Below are 16,616 nucleotides of genomic sequence, written 5' to 3'. Positions count from 1 at the left end.
AATACAATGATGGTATCCAGGGCGTGGCACAGACTTAAGATTTTGTGGCTAATTATGACTGGTCACTACTGACCAAATGAACAGTTTTGTATTTTGATACGCCCAGGAAGCTTAAAGAAAGAGAAAGCACATGAAGACATTCATTGCCAATCTTTCTGGGTGCCTCCCTCAAAGACCATGGCCCAGAGCCTGCTTTTCTCTCCATATGGTCATCTCTTCCTTCGATGCCAGTTACCCTGTGGAGACTGTTCCGAACGAGCCCATTTGCTGGAGTTTTAGCAGGAGGAGCTGGCCACACTGTCTTCAGTACTGGGTCCTGCTGTTTCATTTCCTGGCCAGGCCCAGCCCAGCACCGTGACAATGGGCCTAAGCATCATTGTTACCTTTGCAGCAAGGAGAGAATGTGGTCCTAGTGCTTAAACTAGCAAACAGAAACCACATCCAGCTGTTTCACAGAAATCACAAAAGCATAAAAGCAGTTTCTGCCTTCAGCCCAGTATGAAGGGTAGTCATTAGAAGAATGTGTTTGCTTTTGTCTCCCATGGAAGAAAAGTACCGAGATCATTGCTGGCTGTGGCTTTAGTCGTCAAATCCTTCATTTCCCGTTGTTCCACCAAAGCTCCTGTCGAGGGTCATCCCTGTGGGTGAAATGCTGTGCTTTTTACTGTCTACAGAGCACCAGGCTTAATGCCTCTCCCCCTTCAGACAGCTGCAGAATTATTTAACGTCTAGAAATAGTGCTGGCATTTTTCTCTTGACGGTATATGGCTGCATTTAAGAGATGTGAAGGAAGGGCCTGGAAAATGGAACCACTGCATGTGTTTTATCAGCAAAAGTCCCTTCCAGCAGTTCCTCTCTGGGCTCAGGGTGCCTGGATTACCATTTAAAGTTTTCACTTATGTAAGAGACTTTTCACGGCAAAGGAAGCTCATGCACTTGTTGACTAGAAGATATCATCTTTGAAGGTCTCTGTGTATGTTTAAAGTATTTTTGTACATCTATTTCCATTATGTTTCTCCAGTTTGATGCAAAATGAAGGAAGTTAAAATAGGGAACGTTTCTGTTTCTTCTTGATAACTTTTTGGGATATTTTGTTTGCCTCATGAAAATTAGAGAAACTGGCTTTTCTATACTGCTTTGGACACTGGATTGTAAAGAACAGGTTTTCTAACCTTCTAATCCTTTTTAGAAGGTAGTCAATTATTATAATCAATTATTAGAAGCTTGCTAAAAAAGTAAAAGTCAAGAGCATGACATTTTTCAACAGTCCTCTTGTTGAAATGTTCATATTGTCCATGAGTAGAATTTTCTCACTTGCCTTTTAAAAATAGCACTAACTGCCCAGGATGGTGTGGCTAAGTTGGCTGATTGTTGTCCTGTGCACTGAAGGGTCGCCAGTTCGATTCCCAGTTGGGACACATGCTCAGATTGTGGGTTTGGTTCCCGGTTGGGGTGCGTAGGAGAGGCAACCGATCAATGTTTCTCTCTCTCATTGGTGTTTCTCTCTCTCCTCCCTTCCTCTCTTTCTAAAAAAAATCAATAATACACTTAAAAAAAATAAAAATAGCATTAACATCTCACAGCAAGTGATGCAATGCTGCCTGCAATCTTTTTTGGACCAAGATAGAATATCAATATAATTAGGAGTATGGTGCAATAATGCAGATGCTTGTGCACTACTTATTGCCATTTTATATTATTCACTTATTCCACATTTTTCCATAGATTTTTCTATCTATGAGTATCTGCACCACTGTCTTCTCACTTCATACATTTTTAATAGACTTTCTGAGTACTGCGGCCACTATTAGGTCATATAATGGAATACATTTAAAATAGTTTCACAAACCAAAAAATTCTTGACTGCATCAAAGGGCTATTTTCTAGAAATCTGACACAGCATTTTATTTCCATTTAGCTATTAGTTAAAACCTTGGATCACGTCTGTTTTTCTTTTCTGTTCTTGCTGGGATTATGGAAATGCGGGTAGCACTGATTTCAGTATTTCATTTCTGCCAAATCTGCCAGCTCACCCTTGACGAATTAGCACTAAGTTAGCCCCAGGCAGGCTTCAGTGTGCGCCCCCCACCTAGGGTTTGGGGACTAAGATGAGATCACCAAGCCCAGTCCATTTATCAGGTTGATGGGACACACTGATCTCTCATTTCAAAGCCAAATGATTTTTGGCATAGTAACTTGTAATTTTCATAATAGGCAAAACAATACAGTAATTCACCTGTCCTGGTGAGTATGCTTAGTGAATGTATACTCAGGTGTGTAACCTCTCATCTGGCCTTTCTACGTTAGGAGGATGTTGAAAGAAGAGAAAAGCTACTTCGGGTAATTTATTGTAGTTATAGAGTTATTTATATATTTTTTAACTTGGGGTCTAAGGAAACTTTATTCAAACATCCATTTTTCTGGACTGGGTACTATAAAGCTTCCTACACAAGCTTACATCACCGTAAGCAAAATTAAAATGTGAAAAATTGGCATTTGCACAGCAGATTGGGAACACAGAAATTCTCTTCTCTGATCACACTCCATCACTTCCTCGCCTTCCCGCTGAGTCATCAGAGCTTCGGGCCATCTGCCAGCGCTCCGGCCACACATGGCCATTGCCATTCTCCCGGCCCATCAGCCGCGGGTCTTAACTGCCCCTTACTCCCAGCCTGAGCTCGGGGGGTCATTTGAGTTCCGTCCTCTCGGATCTCTGACTCCCGTAACCAGGCTCCTTGTGCCAGTTCACAGCCGTGGGTCAGCCAGCCCCACCATCCGCCGCTCAGGACACCCAGCTTCAGATCTTGTTGACTGGACTCACTGGAGATCCTAGACTTGAACCAAGCTGTTTACTTTCTGGAAGTCCTTTCATCCATTTCTTTTGAATCGTTACTATATTTTTCTAGACCATTGCTGTCCAAATAATGAGACACATAAGTAATTTAAAATTTTCTAGTTGCCACATTAAAAAGGAAACAGATAAAATTAATTTGGTAATATATTTTATTACTTAATTCAACATATCCAGAGGAGTCACCTTTCAACAGAAAGTTCAACATAAAAAGCATTAATGAGATACTTCTTTTTTTCGACTAAGTCTGAAATCTAATATGTAGTTTCACTCGAGGCACATCTCAGATGGGACTAGCCCAATTTCAAGTGCTCAGTAGCCACCTGTGGCTTGTCACTACTGTATTCAGCAACACAGGTCTCAGCCTTTCCTATTCTTTTCAAGCCCTGCCCCATCCACCTCAGTCTCAGGGAGACCTCAGGACTCATTTTCCAGGGAAGATTTGAGTAAATCTACCTCCAGCCACTTTATGTTATTTCCTTTCCACCTCAACACATGTCTGCAGCCACGGCCCTCCCTTTCCACTAACATTTCCAGGTTTCACTCACCCTAAAGGTTAATTTGTTTCTACTCTTCCTCAAACTACCATCTTCTTTATCACTTTGAACTTCCCACCACTTACTCAACCACAATTGCATCCCTTGGGCTTTCCTGTCTTGGAGGTTTTCTCCACTCTCCTGACTTCATCATTTCCCCTCAGAATACATCCAAACGTAAATAGTCAGCCCTTTTTACTAAATTTCAGGTCCTGCGTCCCCAATTGCCTGCTGTATATATTCATCTGAACGTCATTGGAATATGATATTACTGGCATTTAACTCACAGCTACTGTAACCAACCCTAGAAAAAAGATCATTTCATTTTCAAGCTTTAAAAAAGTTAATATGTACTGTGTGTAATTGTCAGCTTCTCCTCATCCTAGATCCCTCTCCCATCTCTGCCCCAGGCTATGTCAAAATACCCTGTTTTGATGTCATCCCGTCAGAATGCAGAAGCTTAAAATCAAGTGTCATCTTTTTCCCAAACCAGCTCACCCTCCAATTTCCTATTTTTGTCAGTGATATGAATCACTCAGTCACCCAGCTTTGAAATGTTGCTTTCACCCTTAATTAGCTCTTCCCGCTTTCTCCCACAGCTAATTAGTCACCATTCTTGTCGACTAATCCCTCATAATATTTCCCTTTATCCACCCGTCTCCTTCACAGATTCTTCACCACATTCACAAACCATCCCACGGCCACTGTCATGGATCCCAGTGCTATCCCCTCCTTGAAATCAACTTTCACCACCTCCCACAACACAAGATACACTGGCACTGATGCAGCATTTTTTAAATGAATGTCCAGTCTTCCCAGCTAGATTCTTAAGAGCAGGAACAAAATTTTATGCTCTCCTCATTCCTGAGATTACTAGATAAGTAGATGACCAATAACTATTTACTGATGGTGATGAGTCATTTTCACTTAAAGAAATATTTCATTTTGTTTATCTAGCTCTGGGAGCAGAGTTGAACATAATCAGGCTGCTCAAATTAGTTTGCGTACTTTGGGGAACATTTAACATATATATAACCATATAATGTGAGAGAGGCAACTGTTTTGTTTTAGAAGAAGCCTCAAAGTCAGGTTCTGATCTTGCTTCTCCTAGTGCTTAGTCAGTCGGCAAGTTTCTCCACTTTTCACTTCCTCGCCTGTTATAAAGCAGCCCCTCTTATCTGTGAGGGATGCGTCCAAGACCCCTGGGTGCCTGGAACCCCGGGTAGTACTGAGCCCTGTGTGTACTGTGGTTTCCCTATATGTACATGCCTATAGTGGAGTTTAATTTAGAAACTAGGTACAATAAGAGATTAACAACAACGTAATAAACTAGGACAGTTATAACAATATACTATAATAAAAGTTATGAATGGCTTTGGGGTCATTATTAAGTAAAATGAGGGTCACTTGAACACAAGCACTGTGATACCCCCAGGGGCCATCTGATAATGAGTCTAAGTGACTTAACCGGTGGGAAGCTTGGATGCTGGACAAAGGCATGATTCACATCCTGGGCAGGACGGAGCACCAGGGCACAAGATTTCATCACAGAACTTTCTGAGGTTTCAACTCAGAACGGCATGCAGTTTAAATATTATGAGTTGTTTATTTCTGAAATTTTCCATTTAATATTTTTGGACCATAAGAGACCCCAGAAAGCAAAACTGTGAGTAAGGGGAGACTACTGCAAACCTATCTAAGCAAGTTAATTTTAAGGTTTAAATTAGGTACTGTCTGGGAGTGTTTTGAACATTTCAGAATCTATTCAAATAGATAATTGTGTCACAAAGTACCTGAATCAACATCCCATTGATGTTCTAAGATAAATCTTTTGTTAACCTCCCAATTAGAAACTTCCAGCAATCTTAGCAAGTTGATTGAAAGACCTGTTATGTCATGATTCTAAACCAAACAAATGCTACTTGGTTAACAGTTAGTGGCTCTCTGCTCAGCTTCTTCAGGCAAAGCCAGGACCTGGTGCCTGCCATTCTAGAGCTGTGAGTCAGAGATTCAGAAGGCTTTTCTAGAGGATACCATTTTTAATGGGTGGTAAGTAATTCGATAAGTGGGGACACTTGAAAAATAGAAAATTCTGTCTTTGCCTGAAAACTACGTGCAATGTCTCCCATACCCCTTCACACTTCAGTGGTAGGGCAACATAGCTAGCCTTACGAGCACCCTCTTTTATTTATTTATTTTATATGTTTTTATTGACTTTAGAGAGAGAAGAAGGAAGGGGGGAGAGAGATTGAAACATCAATGAGAGAGAAACATCAACATCGATCAGCTGCCTCCTGCACTCCCCGCTTTTGGGGACTGAGCCCACAACCCGGGCATGAGCCCTGACTGGGAATGGAACCAGCATCCTCTTGGTGCATGGGTCAACACTCAACCACTGAGCCATACCAGCTGGGCAGGAGCACTCCCTTTAGACAAATCATGCATCTTATAATGTACCTTTGAACCTTGAACAACATAGGGCTTAGGGGCCCCCACCCTTGAGCAGTTGAGAACCTGCATATAACTCCAGTGAGCCCTCTGCATCCACCGATTCCCAGCGGGGATTGAAAATACAATTGACCCTTAAACAACACAGGTTTGAACTGCTCGGGTCCACTTTCACTCAGATGGGCTGAGACGAAGACAGGCTTTGGAGAAGCAGTGCTTTTCCTTTGCCCTCTGAAAACTTACTTGTAGGTATAACCCCACTCAAAAGAGGAAAAAAATCTTTGTCTCACCCCAAAACATGTTTATGACCCTCTCTGCTACTTCTTACATTGAGAAAGTGTTGTAGAAAAAAGGGAGCTAATCTTTTCCCGAGGAAATGGCTGACTATAGTAATCTTGCTGAGTTCATGTTGGGGGACCAGGTAGTGGTGGTGGGTGGGGAGTAGGGGGGGGATGGATGACAGATGAGCTGAAATGTCAACACTTTCTCTGGCTTCAGATTGCTGGGATATCCACAGCCTGTTATAACAGAGCCTCCCCTCCTTTAAACCCCTGATTTTCTCTCTAGCCAGCCTGAGGTAGGTCTGCTGTCGAGGGTTAATTCTTTGCTCTGCAGCATTCCTTATGTCCCCCCACAGCATCAGGGCTGTCACTAGGCTATGGGACCTCGGCATACTGTTCTTCCAGCTAGTTACACACTTGTGTATGATGGGAGCTGCTCCCTGCTCTCTTCTACTGGCTCACCTTCATTTTCCTTTGAGCAAATGACTGGCATCTAATTCTGTAAAGCAGATGCCTCCAGGTGCCCTGCACATGCAGCTGGCATGTAAGCAACTACCATGTTCACTGGGTTGTGAGATGGAAATTTGGTGTCTTGTTTTTTCTTTTTGAAAATTGATTGCCATAACATTCTGTAAAAGCCATTTGTTGCAACAACATGGATGGACCTTGAGGACATTATGCTGAGTGAAATAAGTCAGAGGAAGACAAATACTGTATATCACATATCAAATCTAAACTATCCAAAATCACAAAAATGGAGAATGGAATGGTGGTTCCTAAGGGTTAGGGGGTGAGGGAAATGGGGAAATGTTGGTCAAACAATACAAACTGCAGTTAGAAGATGAGTAATTTCTGGAGAGCTAATGCACAGCATAGTGATTATAGTCAACAATATTATATGCTTCAGAGGCTGAGAGAGTAGATATTAAGTGTTCTCCACAAAAAAGGAACTATAATTATGTAACGTCATAGCTAACACTGTGGTGGTAAACACATTACAATATACAAATATATCAAATTGACATGTGTACACCTTAAACTTACGCAATGTTATTTGTCAATTATATCTCAATTTAAAATTGGAGAATAGCCCGGCCGGGCGTGGCTCAGCAGTTGAGCATCGACCTAGGATCCAGGAGATCGGGCTTCGATTCCCGGTCAGGGCACATGCCCGGGTTGCGGGCTCGATCCCCAGTCGGGGGCGTGCAGGAGGCAGCCGATCGGTGACTCATCATTGATGTTCCTGTCTCTCTCTCTCCCTCTCCTTTCCTCTCTCTGAAATCAATAAAGATATATTTTAAAATTGGAGAAATTTCTGTACATTCTTAAACAAGGCTTCTGTGCTTATGCTTTTTTTAATAATCTGGTGAATGGAATATTCGAAATATTTTCATTTTGTATCACATTTGCAACACGATTGCCTTATTCTCTTGAATTTAATTTTTTTCTAAAAAGATTGAAAGAGGGAAATAACTGAATGATAGATGTGATATAGACTTTAAAGTTTGTATTCCAGACTTTTAAGTCACAAAATGTAAGTGAGCAAAGGGGTTTCTTGAGACACCGCCGACCCCTCCGTTTGGGAGGCAGGCCGTGTCTCTGCCAGGTGCCCTTGGCGTTGGCTGGGGTCTCCCGCCTGCCCGGGCTCCAGAAGGTGCCCCTTCCCCAGAGCCTCCCTTCTCACTGCCGCTCCCCTGCTCAGCAGCAGAAACGTTGGTGTGACTGATGTACACATGTGCAGGCCACCGCTGAGACATGAAACTGTCAGCGGGGCCTCGAGATACACACAGTCAGTGCCACCCAGAAAGAAAACTGGTTCTTCACAGAGTCTTTGTATCTTCAGTTCTGTTTCAAAGTCACATGATGTGGGCCACCGCCCAGAGGGTGTCGCCCAGTGAGACAGGTTCATAGAGGTATGGGTGCTGGAGATTCAACAGCCTTTTCTTACCTGTGAATGTGTGAGCTGTCGTCAGCGGTGGAAAAGATTCTTCCAGAGCAGATGGAATGACAGTAAGTGCCCGGGCAGGCCCCGTGCCCCCTCACTGTTTAGGGACGGAAGGCGGGAGAGCCCGGCGGCCCTGCCCTGCCTGCTGAGCGTGTGCTTTGTCTCCCTCAGCCGTTGACCTGCTGTACTGGCGGGACGTCAAGCAGACGGGCATCGTGTTCGGGAGCTTCCTGCTGCTGCTCTTCTCCCTGACGCAGTTCAGCGTGGTGAGCGTGGTGGCCTACCTGGCCCTGGCCGTGCTCTCGGCCACCATCAGCTTCCGCATCTACAAGTCCGTCTTACAGGCTGTGCAGAAGACCGACGAGGGCCACCCTTTCAAGTGAGTGCCAGCCGGGCCCGGCCTCTCCCGGCTCTTCCCCTCGCCGGTGCCACTCCCGGCACGGGGGTCATGTTGCTCTGAGACCTGACGGGCCTCTGAGAGTCTCCTTTAACCCTCTCTTTTAATATCTAATATTTCTGGTGACTTCCCCAAACTCAATTGTCTCTATTCTAACGCATTGCTTTATTGATTTTTAAAAATATGTTAATTACTATGAATTCATAGTACTTAATGTTTATTTATTTTTAATCCTTACCTGGGGATGTTTCCATTGACTTCAGAGAAAGAGGAAGGGAGAGGGAGAGAAAGAAAGAGAAACATCGATTGATTGCCCCCCATATGTGCCCCGACTGGGGATCCAACCCACAACCTGGGTATGTGCCCTGACGGGAATTGAACCCGCAACCCTGCGATGCTCCAACCAACTGAGCCACACTGGCAAGGGCTTAAATACTTAATATTTAAATTTAACATAAATTTATTTATATAATATAGATTTAACATAAATTTATATTTAGTATTAGTATTTTATATTTAATTATTACTAATAGTAAGCATAATTCATGATATGTGTACAGTGTTTTGTAATTTGAAAAGTGTTCCAACAATTAATCCTCCCAAATCTGTGAAGAAGGCAGAGCATTATAACCCTTATTTACAGGTGGAATAACTGAGGTTCCAAGAAGTAAAACGACTCACCCAAGGTCACATGGCCAGTCAGTAGCACAGAGCCAGGACCGAGGTGTTGGATTTTTATTTCTGTGCTCTCTTTGGAAGTTTAATACCAAAGGCCAGTCTTCCAAGAGGTGCAAGGTTCATGAACAGTCTTCTAATGTTCCCTCATCTGCGTTTTCATACTGCGAAGATTGGACTGGAATGAATATTGAAGAGCACGTTATTTTTTAAAGGCAGTATACTTGGAAATTTCGTGAAGGGAGGCATTAGCACTGCTGGCTGCATGCCACCCACCCACACCCCAATTTATCTCCTGATTCTAGATTGTGAGCTCAGGCACTTTAGCACTGACTGTCAGTGCCCCCCTCCCCTGGTGCTGGTCCCAGAGTGCAGGCTCTACTGCAGGTGTCCTCCCCTCCTGTAACCAGGGACAGTGCCTCTTGGGTGAGACACATAGTGCTGCTGCAGATTGTTTATCAGCCAGCCCTACTAATTCACTGGGAAGCCTCAGCCCTCCCTGGCTCACCCTCACCAGCCAGCTGAATCAAGGCCTCAGTGCACCGGGCTTTGAAAGGGGAGAAGATTGTGTTATGGGGACCTGTTAGCAAAAGAAAAAGGCTGCATATCAGATGTCCCTTCCAAGCCTCTGCTTCAGGGCCAGACCCAGTTACAGCCTGAGCCTTCTTGCTCTTGGGATATGTGTGGGCTTCTTCCAATGCAGAGTTAAGGGGTCTTTGGGGATATAACTTGGCTACACAAGTTCCCATCCCAAAGATGGGAAGAGCGAAGTGGAGGGTCATGGGACCAGAGACCACACATCTGGAGCCCTGCCCTGCCCCCCTCTGCTCTCAGCCATCCGGGCGAGGCTGGTTTCTCCTTCGCTCTTGACCCCAAGACAGACGAGTTACAGGGGCAACGTACCTTTCATTTGGTTTATTTCTTCCAATACCCAGCATAGGACCAAGAACCTAACTACACTTTGCTCAACTACTTTATGGTCCTTTACGAGACCATTTTAAAATGTAGAGCTTTCCTTTGGCTGGATTGTTTTTATCAGTTAAAAAATACCTGACTTGGAGTACATTTTTAATCGAAACATACTGTCTAGACAAATCAGTATTTTTCTATTTTTTTCCTAAACGGGAGAAAGCCCGTAATATTTAAATGTAAAGTCCCTAAAACTCAAGCCAAATGCTGCTTTCCTCTTTTCACCCCAATTCCCAGGAGGTGAGCACTGTAAGAACATGGGGTACCCTCTAGGTAGACAATAGGGCCTGTCTCAGAGCAGCGGAAGGGGAGGAGGGAGGAGGGACTCTGTGCAGAACAGGCCCAACAGGAGGGTGGACGCGTCTGCATATATCTCAGGAGCCTGGCTTGTCTACCCAAGACTTAAATTTAACCATTTGAACAAATGAAAAATGCAGTTACTAAAGATACCTCTCTCTTTTTTTGTTTATGTACATGATTATATTTTTTATTGAATTCATTGGGGTGACATTGGTTAATAAAATTTTATAGATTTCAGGTGTGTGGTTCTAGATACATCATCTATATAGTGTATTGTGTGTTCACTATCCAAAATCAAGTCTCCTTCAGTCACCTTTTTTACACAGCCCCCCTCCCCTCTGACAGCTGTCAGTCTGTTTTCTATATCTGTGAGCCTGTTTCTATTTTGTGTATGATTTCACTTATATGTGGAATCTAATGAGGAAAATAAACAAAGATACCTCTCTTAAAAGAACCAGTGAGCATTTTAATATGACCCAGCTCACTTGAGATTTCAGAGCTCTCTAGATAAAATCTTGGAAGAACTCTCCAGGATTTAAATATGAAATCGTAAAAGTTCTAGATGTCAAATAATAATTGGCAGCTAGGACTTCAACTGTTTAAAAAGATAATTCATGTCCACTCAGCCAAGAAGAAATGAGGACTTTCACAGTTACCCGGTGGGCCAGGTGTATCTAGAGAATTCAGCAGATGAGCTGATTTTGGACAGTTGCTCTGAATTCCCAGCTCACACTACAGTGCTGTCCTTGGGAAACAGAAGCTGTCACAGTGCCCCACGAGGCACCAGGATTCGCATGTTTCCCAGTGCACTGGGCATGGTGCCCTGCCGCCCCCCGCCCGCAGGATGACCCGGCTGTCATGCTCAGCATGAAAGAAGGAAGACGTCGCTGGTCTGTGCTTCCCTCTGATGGGTGCTGTGTGGGGCTGGTTTGTTGCAGGACCTACTTGGAGCTCGAGATTACCCTTTCTCAGGAGCAGATTCAGAAGTACACGGACTGCCTGCAGTTTTACGTGAACAACACGCTCAAGGAACTGAGGAGGCTCTTCCTCGTCCAGGACCTGGTGGACTCCTTAAAAGTATGGTTGCTTATGCTGTTCACTCGACAGGCTTGAGTTTTGTTTTTCCCTAAAGGTATAATAAATAAACCCAAACCTACATCGTGGAGAATAAAATGCAGGAGGTAATTATATTCTAGAGTCAGAAGACTTCTGGCTGTATGGTGCCATGGAGTTCATCAAGTCTAGTCCCCTCATTTTACAGGTGCTGGAGCTGTGGCTCAGAGAAGCTGAGACACTTGCCTGAGGCTGCCCAGCGAGTCACTGGCAGAGCTGGGATAAAACCCAGGCCACACAGCTTTTGGTTCTGTGCTTTTTACAACATACCAGGTTGCTTCTCCTTACCATTTTCAGATCCTCTGCCAATTTCCTAAAATTGATTTAAAAATAAAAATGTAATTTGAAAAATGTGAAACACATATGTGCTTTTCTACTAAAAGAAACTCTGGAATCTGCTAATAGTGAGATGGCCATGTGTCCTTACACACTGTGGGCTGTGAGCCCCTGAAGGGCAGAGGCCCTCAGCACCTGCCTGTTATTCCTGGCGCTCATTGAACTCACCTCATTTCTTTGAAGGAGCTGCTCTGGCCACCTGACCACCCTGTGGCTTATGTGTAAAATCATAGTCCATCAGTCATGATTGGGTGAGACCCTGATGAGACTGCTGTGATTTCCCTGTGCCCCCAGAGCACTTTGTACACACCAGGCAGGGATCTTGTGCCACTGGCTGCCCAGTGACTGTTCAAGGAAGGACAGAAAGAAGAGTGAGTGATGTGGCCTTGACCCTCAAGGTGCTTTCCTGGAGTAACACTTTACCAAGTAATGACTAAGGAGAGATACTGGGGAAATTATTATTATTTACCATGGGGCTCTTAAGGTGACATTTCTATTTGCATCTGTAATGTAATTATTGTAGGCTAGAGCAGGGGTCAGCACACCTTACCTATAAAGAGTCAAATAGTAAATATTTTAAGCTTTGTGGGCCAATCTCTGTTGCCATTGTAGCAGGAAAGCAGCCAAAGATAATATATAAATGAATGGGTGTAGCTGTATGCCAATAAAACATTATGAACGCTGAAAACTAACTTCATCTCATTTCTGCATATCACAAAATGTTATTCTTGTTTTGATTTTATTCGACCATTTAAAACGTAAAACCCATTCTTAACTCATGAGTCCACACAAAAACAGGCCAAAGGGTTCTGAGAAAAGTAGACAGGATCCTCTTGCAGTAATTCTGTGACAAGCTTTAAATGCTCCTACGTTTCCTAGTGAAATCATATATTTTGCCCCAAATTCTAATCTAAAAAGAAGTGAGTGAAAGGTTTTAGAAGCGGTGCTAATGACTTCATTCCTCAGTTCGCAGTCCTGATGTGGCTCCTGACGTACGTTGGCGCGCTCTTCAACGGCCTGACCCTGCTGCTCATGGGTAAGGGCGCTCCCAGGCTGCTAGGGGTTAGCCTGTGTGGGTAGATTCCTGGGAACAAGGGTCAGAGACCCTGAGTGTGGAGCATTTCCCTGACCATAGTTCAGTAAAGAGTATAATATATATTACACACTAATAATGAATTTCTTAGTTCGAAGGTGTGTTTTTTAACCACAACTGGGGGTTTTTTGGTCCTTTTGGGGGCGGGGCTTCTAAGATATATCTGTTCGTAGTGGCAGGATGGACAGAAATCCTGTTTCATCCTTGGAGGGCGCAATCTCCCCTCTTTCTAGGGATAATGACTTAATATCTGTAAAGGGCCCCGCATCCCTTTGTTTTCCTTATGAAGTGCCTGTTGTGTTTATCTAGAGTGCTGGCTATTAGAAATGCTGTAATATGATCTAACTATATAACTATTTATAAGCTTAGAGGTACTGACAACTCTCAGGATTTTAATACTCTTATTTGTTTTTCATCCCAGCTGTGGTTTCAATGTTTACTCTACCTGTAGTGTATGTTAAGCACCAGGTAAGTTCTATGTGATGTCAAACATTCATGTTACATTTTGACCTCGTGAACTTTGGACGTGCTCACGATCTCTTCCTTGTCGTAGGCACAGGTTGACCAATATCTGGGACTTGTGAGGACTCACATAAATGCTGTTGTGGCAAAGTAAGTTACACAGTGCACTTTATACAAAGGAGAGACTGCCTTAAGCAGGCATATAAATGGTTGAGGTCGGGGTAATGAAAGGGTAATAAAATAGATTGATTTATGATCATTCGGTTACTTACCTGAGTCATACTCTTGCTCTTTCCAATGGTATTATTTCAGAAAATAAGTATAAATTTTCCAACTCTCAATTAAACAAAACTCTCAGGTATTTTGGTGGTTTATCTCAAATATCATGATGAATGAGGATTTTTTTTTTTTTTTACTCAATCAAATCATATACTGTATTTTTCAATTACAGTTTACATTCAATGTTATATTGTATTAGAGTTTCAGGTGTACAGCACAGTGGTTAGACAACCATATACTTCACAAAGTGACCCTCCTGATATTTCAGGTACCCACCTGGCTCCGTACATAGTTATTACAATATTAATGACTGCATTCCCTGTGCTGTACTTTGCATCCCTGGGACTGTTTTGTAACTGCCAATTTGTATGCCTTAATGCCTTCACCATTTTTACGCAGTCCCCCAACACCCCTCCCCTCTGACAACCATCAGTCTGTTCTCTTTCTCTCTCAGAAGTGTCCCAGACTGGGTGATAAATGGTCACTAACTGCATCACAGCTTCTGTAATCCTGAAAAAGTCCATATCTTTGTTTACCTAAAAAGTTATAATTCAAGAAATGTGGGCTTCTTGTATCACTCATTGTCTGACTTACACAATCTTATTGCTGCACAGGAATGGTTTATGCAGACTCACAGATGCAGAGGACAGACTGCCGGTTGCCGGGGGAGGGGTGGGGGGCTGTGTGGAAAAGGTGAAGGGATTGAGAAGTACAGGTTGGTAGTTATGGAACAGTCACGGGGATGTAAAGTGCAGCATAGGGAATGCAGTCAGGGATACTGTAATAACTATGTGTGGTGCCAGGTGGGTACTGGAAATATCAGGGGAAACACTTCGTGAAGTATGTGAATGTCTGACCACTATGCTATACACCTGAAACCAGTACAAAATAATACTGAATGTCAACTGTAATTGAAAAATAAAATTTTAAAAAACCAATTCAAAAGAAAAAAAGAATGCGTTTCTGGACACTCATACATAAAAATTATATATTTTTAAATATTAAGCTATTTTGGTCACTTAAGCAGCAACACATAATGTCATAAAATAATTTCATTAATAACACTTGTGATCTTTTGATATTGTCGTTTTAGGATTCAGGCTAAAATCCCAGGCGCTAAAAGGCACGCTGAGTAAACTGACATCCCACCGGGACTGGACACAAACCCGAATGTCTGGAGTGGTAACTGCTCTGTTCTTGTGTGTTACGGCAATTCGATTGTTTCTCCCCCCAGTACCATAATCTTAGAGAAACTTTGTAACAGCTGTTTTTAGGCTGTTCCTGTACTCTTAGGATATTTGAGTCACTTGTGTCAAGCACTAAAGTATAGAAAAAAGTGTATTAGATGTGGTTTTTAATTTCGTGTTGCTAAAAAAAAAGTGCATGATGGTGAGAGCCCAAGTTTTCTTTCCCTCTTCGGTGTTCTCCTCTCCGCAATGCTTCCGTAGCTTCATGTTCCCTGTGGCTAGGCCGTTCCTGCCCAGCGCACTGATGCAGTAGTGGAAATCGCTTTTATGTCCTTGGGTTGCTGGTTGGATTCATCTTTAATAACAATATATAGAATTGTAGACCAACGTTTTAGTGTTTTTCCAACACACACAACGTAAGAGTAAAAACAGTCGACTGTACTTACAGTAATCAGTTTTGTACACTTAAAATAATTAAATGAATGAATGAGGCCCGAACAAACACGCAGTACTTCTGTTGTGTGGGACTGACAGCTGACTTACCTGGGTGGTCACTATGAGTACCAGCCAGCATGGGAACTTTATTACAATTTGTATCACTTTCTCTGTAGTTCCTAATGGACTTAATTATGGACTCTGGATATTTGCACTTATGTACTTGATATTGAATGCATAAATAAATGTTACTAAATGTCAGACGTCTCCCTCTCTTCTTATGGTCTTACCAGAAAGTGCAAAAGTTACAAGAGACAAAATCTCCAGAGGGCATACATGCTGAGAAGGCTGAGACCAAGCGCTCACTTTACTCCTGTCCCCAGGACCATATGATCCAACCCCAACCTGATATATGGCTGCTTTGGGCTGATTTCTATTAATAGAAATCAGCACAGAGCAGTAAAACTGAAAAACACTCTTTATATTATACTATGTGGTTGATGCAGATAGTTTAAATAGTTTTTTAAAAACATGGAAGCGATATAAATCCTTCCATAAACTTCTTACGATAATACGCAACACAACACTGACATGACACAATTATAATTGCTGTGAACTCAGTCTTTTGGTAATTGTTTTTTGAGCACCTACCATGTGCCAAGCACTGAGAACAGAGCTATGAATAAGAGAGACAACAATTCCCGCCATCACCAAGGTAAGTCTTCTAACAGTTGCTCACTTTTTGTCAAGAGCACAGTTGCCTGTTTTATTTCACTGTTAGAGTCAAAAGTCAAGGATGGTGAGGTAGAAGCAGATGAAAGTCATAGCAGTGGGAGGAATAAAAGCAGTGGGAGCCCTGGCCAGTTTTGCTCAGTGGTTAGAGCGTCGGCCTGCGGACTGACGGGTCCCAGGTTCGATTCCAGTCAGGGGCACGTACTTCGGTTGCAGCTCGATCTCCGGCCCCGGTTGGGGCGTGTGTGGGAGGCAGGCAGTCTTCTGTGTCTCTCTCACATTGATGTTTCTCTCTATTGCTCTCCCTTCCGCTCTCTCCGAAAAGCAATGATTTAAAAAAAAAAAAAAGAGTGGGAGAAAAAAGGAACAGTTACAAAAGCTGCCTTTGGCCAGTTTTGTACACAGGTTTAATAAAGCACCTATGGAGACCACGGGGCAACTGGACGCTGTGCCAACAGCCAAGATGGGGGACATGGGAGGTGGCTATGTGGAAATGCTAACAAAATAAAAGGCAGCGTGAAATAGGAGCACCAGAGAAGGTGAACTTTGGGCCTGGGTCCTGATCTGGCTTTTGCCA

At 43.1% G+C, this 16,616-nt stretch overlaps 1 protein-coding gene across 7 annotated transcripts in view; it reads left to right on the top strand.

Moving 5' to 3' along the window:
• Positions 1 to 16,367, top strand: part of RTN1 (reticulon 1) — a 285,115-nt gene extending 268,748 nt beyond the window's left edge. For all 7 annotated transcript variants that reach the window (XM_081150637.1, XM_081150639.1, XM_081150635.1 and 4 more), the window contains 6 exons: positions 8,233 to 8,440; positions 11,341 to 11,479; positions 12,818 to 12,887; positions 13,366 to 13,412; positions 13,498 to 13,556; positions 14,779 to 16,367. In XM_081150637.1, the coding sequence (XP_081006763.1) occupies positions 8,233 to 8,440; positions 11,341 to 11,479; positions 12,818 to 12,887; positions 13,366 to 13,412; positions 13,498 to 13,556; positions 14,779 to 14,821 (566 nt within the window). In that variant the 3' untranslated portion in view covers positions 14,822 to 16,367. The remainder of the gene's footprint in view (positions 1 to 8,232; positions 8,441 to 11,340; positions 11,480 to 12,817; positions 12,888 to 13,365; positions 13,413 to 13,497; positions 13,557 to 14,778) is intronic.
• The last annotated feature ends 249 nt before the right edge of the window (positions 16,368 to 16,616 follow it).

Source organism: Miniopterus schreibersii (genome assembly GCF_964146895.1).
Source record: "Miniopterus schreibersii genome assembly, chromosome: 1".
Lineage (NCBI taxonomy): Eukaryota > Metazoa > Chordata > Mammalia > Chiroptera > Miniopteridae > Miniopterus > Miniopterus schreibersii.
This window is presented reverse-complemented; position numbering and strand designations above follow the sequence as displayed.